The following is a 7,723-nucleotide window of genomic DNA, read 5'->3' on the forward strand; positions in this document are numbered from 1 at the left end:
ACTCTCTGTGACAACAGTTCGTCGCTGTCCACAAATGCAAGTTAAAACTCTCGAGCTCATTTAAAATGCTCTGAGGTGAAGTGGAAAAGTGTCCTGTGTTCTGACAAATCAACATTTGAAATTCTTTTTGGAAATCATGGACAGTGTCCTCCGGGCTAATGACCACTCAGCTTGTTAACAGTGCACACTTCAAAAGCCAGTATTCATGATGGTATAGAGTTGCATTAGTGCACATGGCATGGGTGATGTGCACATAAGTGAAGGCACCATTAATGCTGAACAATATATCTGTTTTGGCAACATATTCTGCCATCCAGCAAAACTGACCTGCCTGCAGTCCAGACCTGTCACCACTGAAAACATCTGACACATTATGAAATGAAAAAATATGATAAAGGAGACCCCAGAACTGTTGAGCAGCTTAAATCCTATGTTAAGCAAGAATGGGAAAACATTTCACTTTCAAAACTACAGCAGTGTCTCCTCAGTTCACAAATGCTTACAGAGTGTTGTTAAAAGAAGAGGTGATGAAACACTGTGGTAAAGATGCCCCTGTCCCAACTTTTCTGGAACGTGTTGTTGGCATCAAATTCAAAATGGGCATATATTTTTCAAAAATCAATAAAATTTCCCAGTTTCAACATTTGATATGTTGTCTTTGTAGTATTTTCCTTTAAAAATATGGTTTACATGATTTGTATTCTATTTTTATTTACATATTTGCATAGCGTCCCAACTTTCTGCAGGGGTTCAGTCCCGAAGTGGCATCTGGCAGCAGGAAGTGGCAACTCTGCCGTCCGGAAATGGCACGTACTGGCATGTGCCTCGGTTAGTGGCACGAACGGCATGTGCCTCTCGTTACCAGTTAAAGTTCCAAGGTTTGAAAATAGTTCTTGATTAGCCTGCATCACACAGGTAAATGCACAAGTTGAAAGTCTGATCTCAAACGTAAGCAATATTGGTCAATAATTGTATTCAGTAATTCTTGTGAATGTGTTTCTGTTACTAATTTCGGAGTTCCTGAGCTATTGCGTAACATTTACAGTCACAAAGCTACCTCGCCACGCTGTATTGTACAGTGTTGTTCTCATGGTATATGGGGTATTTAAAGTTTGAATTATGTGAGTAATCTTAAAGCACGTGCAATGTAAAATAAAAGGAACTGTACTGGTTATATATAAGGTTACATATTTGTTGATTTGCATAATCTAAAACAGAACAATAAAATAAAAAAGCATGGAGACAAGACTGGGTCTGTTCAGTCAATATAGTTGCAATAGATTACGCTCCCCAAATAAAAGGTACTCAAGATGTACCTTGAGGGTACCACCCCTGTGACAGTTCAGTATAAACCCCTGTGTGTTTAAAACATTAAGTTATCCCCACTTTAACTGATGTAACGTTGAGAGCTCTTGACAGTATGGATGATTATAGGTCAAGGGGGCAATCAATCAATTTCTTGTCACATTTTGTGATGGTTTCCACTACTGACTCCTTTATGAACAGCATGAGGTGCTATTTTCAAAACTTAGCACTTGGTAACATGTAAATATAATTATCTCCCCCACCACCCAGCAAAATGCTGTCCAGCAGTAAATTGCTAGTGCCACTCCTGAGCGGTATATGCCAGTGCCTTTACCCTCAGTAAATTGCTAGTGCCTTCACCCTCAGTAAATGGCTAGCGCCACCCCTGAAAAAATAATAAATAAAACCAAGAACACAAGCCTGCGTTCCTCTTGTCCTCTTTAATAAATACGCTGATAAACAGTCTATACATGGTGCCACTGGCGAGTGCCACTAACCGAGTGGCACGAGCGGCATGTGCCTCTCGTTACCAGTTATCGGTGTCAGGTGCCATTCGCTAAGTGGCACATGCCAGTACGTGCCATTTCCGGACGGCGGAGTTGCCACTTCCTGCTGCCAGATGCCACTTCGGGACTGAACCCCCTCTCCCAACTTTTTTGGAAACGGGGTTGTATTTAATAAATACACTTTTCATACATTGATATCCTTTATGGGTTAGTCCAGTAGTCGGTCATAGAAGCCCAGCGTTCAAACCTCCTGAGAACAAAGCTGAAACTCTCCAGCTTCCGCGTTATTCCTTCTTTGTTCTTTTATGGAAATATCTGATCAAAGTTAATAACCTATTAGGCAATCTCAGCTGAATAAACATGACTGCAGCGCTTCTGAAGAGTCTTGTGGCTTGAGGCTTAGCCACAGCGCCCCCTACAGTCGCACGGCACGGGCAGCGCTCCAATCTCCGTACTTGTGTCCTAAGTAGAAAGCTTAGCTAGTGTGCAGAATTCTATCCGCCATTTTTAGTTTGTTCCAAACCACAACTACTCAAGCATTATTATTATTATTATTATTATTATTATTATTATTATTATTATTATTTCCTCTAGCTGAGGTTAGAATTACATTTATTGTTTTTTGTGAGTTTTGGAATTACATGTTTTTTGTCCTTTAATGTTTTATTCTGTGAATGAGTGCTTGTAAGCAAAAACCACTCTTTTCAAAGAAGGGTATAGTGTTGCTAGTCAAAGGCTCACCAAAGTTGCAGTTCTCTGTTCTTACAGATCGTTAGTGTTGGACTGTAACATCATCATGACTGACTGAAGGCCTGTTCCAGCCTCTCTCCATGGCATGATTATATTTGGCCAAATGTTCAGCTTTTCCAATGGACGACTGATGTTAATCTTTGCACATCGCCATGTTCTGATGTCTGGTGTCCATCAACTCATTGTTCTCCTTGGAATAAATGGTGAAAGATGCATTTACCCACATAGCAGACAGTTTTGGGCTGTTTCTGCTTTCCTCTGTGAGTGTTCGTTGACTACGGGGTAGATGTTAAGCATGCGGGCCAGAACAGGGCCAGATTTTGAACAGCTTCATACCATTTTTCCTTGTTTCTACATTTGTGGGACAATTCTGGTGTGAATATTGTGGACCAACAGTGTAGTTGGGCCAGATTGGGACCAGATTTGGGCCATATCGTTTAGTTCTACTCACTTTACAGTGTGCGGGCCAGATCTGGGCTGAGGACCCAGCCATATACTGGGCCAGAACAAACCAAGGAGGTGGCCCACAAGTGAGCCAGACACATTTTGCTAACTGGGTACCACAGATAGCTCAGCCGTTGTCATCACATAGGGCAGCACTTTTTTCTGTACGATGCTGCATTTCTGAGTGAAGCACAGGAATTTTGGAAGAATTTTGTCCTGTAAATTATATGCTGTGAGGAATCATGCTTAATGGCTAGAGATGAGAAACTAATGAAAGGTCAGTTTTTATTCCAGGATGACTTTAATGTCAGTGTACCAGCATACAGAACAGTAGGTTATGCGACGTCTCACACTATAAACCTGTGTATTAGAAACCAATTCATATACATAACTATTGCTTTTCATTAGCCAGCGTTCTTGCTACGTATGTACTTCATAGTGTACCAGTGCTCTGTAGGCAAATTGGGACACAGCCATTGGTGTCAAGCTTAGCTTTACGGCAGTGTCGTAAATAGTACTCCGCAAACAACACCTCTGTACGGTAGGCCGTCAGGGAGCTTTGGGAAGGTTAAAGTGAGACGGAGCCGCTCGGTGAGGATTCGCCTTTTAAATATTCATTCAGTTCTGTATCGCAGGGACAGTCTGTAATTCTATAACACCTCTGTAGACGTGTATGTATTTATCTCTTGACCTGTTTCTACCGGAATGTTTCCAAGCGAGCACTACTTAGCGTTAGCAAGATAGCGAGTTAGCCGTTTGGCTAACGTTTTTTAGCTTGTAGCGAGTTCACGTTACCGGGTAATGTTAGAGAGCGATAACGCTACGGGGCGGAGAGCAAACCCAGTACTGTTAACTGAGTCATAGACATTCACACTGCAGTGAGCCGCAGATGGTACTTCATGTAAATAACATATAGACATGTGTTGTGTAGAAGAGGACTAACTGTTGGCCGTTACTCTTAAAGGGGGTGGTTTATGTAAACGTAACTTCTTTTAGGAGGTCCCCCTGGAGACCCCGGGGTACCTGAACTTTACTGCGAAGATTTGATCACCGTTTTAATATGAATAGCCTATGCATTGCTAGTAGTGCTGGGCGGTTTTGACTAAGTTCAATATCTCAGTATTTTTCTAAAGATGGACCAGGAACGGGCACCATGCTACTTTATGGACATTAGCTATATCATGAGTGCAATTCTAATTGTCCTAACCCCACTAAATCAGTATCACTATGTCTGGTATATTCCTATAGGTGATATATTGCCCAGCACTTCTACATTGCATGCTTAAAGACCTCATATGCTGGATTTCTTTTATTTTGTTCCCTTGAGGTCCACTTATAACATTTATGTGGGTTTATATACCAAAAACAGCCACAGTTCATTTTACATGACCTTTAACCTCTTCAACTCCTTGAGACCACCGGTGGTTCCAAAACTCACTTGGTCATATTCTTCATAACTTTCATATTTCATAAGCTACATTCAAAAGCTGGGTGTCATTTGAGAGCTGTAACTGTCTCCAGTGATCTGCTCTGTAAAAATTATTTTCATAAAAAAAGTACAAAGAGCGTCTAAAATTTTTGGCTTTCAGCAGTAAATTGTAAGCATACAGCAATATGTGTATGATCATAAAACATATTTTCTGTTAATTTGAGGGGAGCTTTTACAAAAAATAAATAACATAAAAATTGACATTTATTTCATGTAGTTACTGAATAATTTGTCTTACGATTGGTCATGTAAATTCAGAAGGAAAAACCAAAATATACTCTGGAGAATAAGAGGTTAAAACGCAGTCTAGGCTGAAACAGTCCTTGTAACTTCAACATGAATGGGTGGGGCTAAATCGCTGTAGGCTGATTAGGTGGATATATGTAAAATACTTTGGTTTTTGTCACAAAACACCGAATTTTTAAACACCCTGTTTTCACAGCTTAGTATACATACATAGCAAGGACTGGAGAGTGAAGAGTATGGTGTGAAACTTTAACAGTGTTTACAAACTAAACCAAACTCTTTATTGTCAAAATGTGAGGAAAATTTGGGTTTCCATGATATTTTCTATTTAAGTGTTTCAGTCAAAACATCTGGAATGTCCGCTGTTGCCCCAAACTTGTTCAGTGTTGCACATTTGGTTGGGGGTTGGACACTAAAGATATGAATGAATGCTGAACATCCTTGCTTGTAGAAGAAAGCAATGATATTCGTACTTGACATAGCTGGTCATATGTGTTTATGTTTCATAGAACTATGCCGTTCGTTGACCTTCAGTCAAAGCTGGGCATCAACTTGGACAGCTGGATCCTGACCCAGAGCGGGGAGCAGCCCCATAGACGAGCCACACGCTGCCATGCATTTGAGAAGGACTGGATAGAATGCTCACACGGCATTGGCCAAACTCGAGCTAAACGGGAATGCAAACTGGAGTTTGAAGATTTCTATGAATGCATGCACCGTGAGAAGACGGTAAACATCTGTTATAGATAATGATTCAGTACATGTCTCAGTTAAATGCTGCAGTGACCAGCTGCATTTTGCCTGAATGTTGTTCATTCTTAACTCTTAAGGACTGTTTTTGGTGACTTTCAGTAGACCACAGTTCCTGACAATATTATGTCTTCTCCCAGTTCCAGCGTTTGCATGAGATTCAGAAGCAGAGGGACAAGTTGATCAAAGAAAAGTCCTACACACCTCCTGCACATCACACTGGCAATGAAGAACCTCGGCCGTGAACCCTGGCACGGGAGCACAGCCTGCCATCTGTCCTCCGCCAGCCACACTGTTACATAGGCAGTGTGCTTACTCATTTGTGTATTATAATTATTATTGTTTATCTGTTTCATTTGGAGTTAAATAAAGAGTATTGATCATTAGTGTTGTCTTTTTGTAAACTGTTTTCTTGCACGCACAGCTTGAAATGTTATTTTTACCCTTGGAAAAAAGGGTCACACATGACACACATCTGAAGAAAATCACAGTATATGCTCTGTCATTCAGAAGTTTGAAATCATTTCTCATAATAATCATTAAATAACATATTCAGTTACACATATATAAGTAATACATTGAAAACTAGACACCAAAATGCACAAACATGATTTATTTACGATTTAAAGTATTTTGGGAACAATGTTATGTACTTTATTGGTCTTACAAGGGAAATTTGTCATTTTGCTGCCTAACTATGCCCAGTCTGGGCAGCTCGGCCTAGGGGCAATGGGAGAAGTGCCCTGCCCAAGGGCACAACCAGGGCTACCTAGTCAGGCATGGAATTTGAACCCAACCTTCCTGTTGAGGGCTGACTGTTCCTACCACTAGGCTACTGGCCACTGAGAGGAACTTATTACCTGGTAGACAAAAGCGAATGTTATTAAGTACAATGTAATCTATTTACAATTATTATCACAAATTTCATATAAATGGCTATTTGTGGATATTGAGTTTATTGTAAGTTTATTCTTGATGTTGTAGAGCTTTCCCAGTTATTGTGAAATCATCTACAGCTGAGTTTATCATCTTAAATTTGCTCATTTTTACTGCTTCCTACAGTAGAATATTAGCATCATATTAAAATTATACATGTATCTGTAACAGAATTGGTTTTATATTATTGAAAATAGTGATTTTAAACCTTTTGAACATCTGATATACATTATCTCTGTTTATTTTCTGTCCAGCATCTATTTACAGAAATGGATCTGAGCTTCAGAAAAATATACAAGATGTAGACAGGAAAAACTTGTTTAGAGTCAAGTATATTAAGTTGTGTTAATTAACCTCGAGTATAAAGCCATCATGCTGTGTGAATTAGTGAACACTCTAAAGGGACAGCTAACCGAATGAAAACCAAACATAACTGCATCAATCCTTCCAATTCGATTAACTGATGTCTGTCCCTCTGAGATTGTGAAGTGCTTTTGGTTCACTAGGTGGCGCTAAGAACCCACCAATTGCTCACAATGACTAGAACGTAGTGCCTGATTACTGGGGAAAAACAACCCTTTTAACTAAAGGAGCTTTTGTATTTATATTGTGTTATATTCTTATAGCAACTATTCTGCATGAACATGGGAGAAACATTTTGCTTTCATAACATTTTTGATCTTATTAAATTTCATTTATTTCAGCCTAATGTACATAAGCCAGGGGTAGATTTTATTTAGGTCAGGAGTGGAACTACCAACAGAACGGAACAGATGGACCATCTGAAGTGCCCAGTATGGCTGTGATGAAGCCCTCTGTGAGTGTTTGCCCAGAGTTTATGGTTCACATTCACTTGGTTATCTGGAGTCTGGAGCAGCTGAGTGCTGTTCAAGGTTTCACACAGAACAACCGGTTCTGATCTGAAGGACAGAATATTTATTTTGCCTTGAGGCTGAAAAGCTTCATCCTTGAACGTCGCGTCTAGTCACAGGTCATTGGTGGTTGTGCGGTGGTCATAATGTTTCTTCTATCGTTTCTTAATCACTATTACAGCGCTGGCCTGTGCAATACTGGTATTGTAGGAGGCCTCCAACAAATAACATTACTTGTTTTATTGTGGGCAGTATATCCTGAACAGCCTCACATGTTCATGATGAGTAGTCAATCTGTGATTGTTGATGATTAAGGCAGGAGATTTACCAAACTTATATAGTTCAGATATTAATAAACTAGAAATTAGGTAAACATCCCCAGCATCATGTATTTAAGGGGTCTTTTGGCTGCCCGTTCAAAAAGC

At 40.0% G+C, this 7,723-nt stretch overlaps 1 protein-coding gene across 2 annotated transcripts; it reads left to right on the forward strand.

Moving 5' to 3' along the window:
* Positions 1-3,502: 3,502 nt before the first annotated feature.
* Positions 3,503-5,876, forward strand: ndufs5 (NADH:ubiquinone oxidoreductase subunit S5). Of its 2 annotated transcripts, none has more exons than XM_036566388.1 (3): positions 3,503-3,596; positions 5,250-5,469; positions 5,631-5,876. In XM_036566388.1, the coding sequence occupies exons 2-3, from the start codon at positions 5,254-5,256 to the stop codon at positions 5,733-5,735; spliced, it is 321 nt and encodes a 106-aa protein (XP_036422281.1). In that variant the 5' UTR covers positions 3,503-3,596; positions 5,250-5,253; the 3' UTR covers positions 5,736-5,876. The 2 variants fall into 2 exon arrangements, with proteins under 2 accessions (XP_036422281.1, XP_036422282.1); XM_036566389.1 differs by having other exon boundaries at positions 3,554-3,676.
* Positions 5,877-7,723: the final 1,847 nt, after the last annotated feature.

This window comes from Colossoma macropomum, unplaced genomic scaffold (genome assembly GCF_904425465.1).
Source record: "Colossoma macropomum unplaced genomic scaffold, Colossoma_macropomum, whole genome shotgun sequence".
NCBI classification, from domain to species: Eukaryota; Metazoa; Chordata; class Actinopteri; order Characiformes; family Serrasalmidae; genus Colossoma; species Colossoma macropomum.

Excerpts from the sequence above, each read along its gene's own strand:
- ndufs5 (XM_036566388.1), top strand. The coding sequence starts at position 5,254 with ATGCCGTTCGTTGACCTTCAGTCAAAGCTGGGCATCAACTTGGACAGC. Across the intron at positions 5,470-5,630 it reads GCATGCACCGTGAGAAGACG|TTCCAGCGTTTGCATGAGAT; the intron begins GTAAACATCTGT and ends GTCTTCTCCCAG.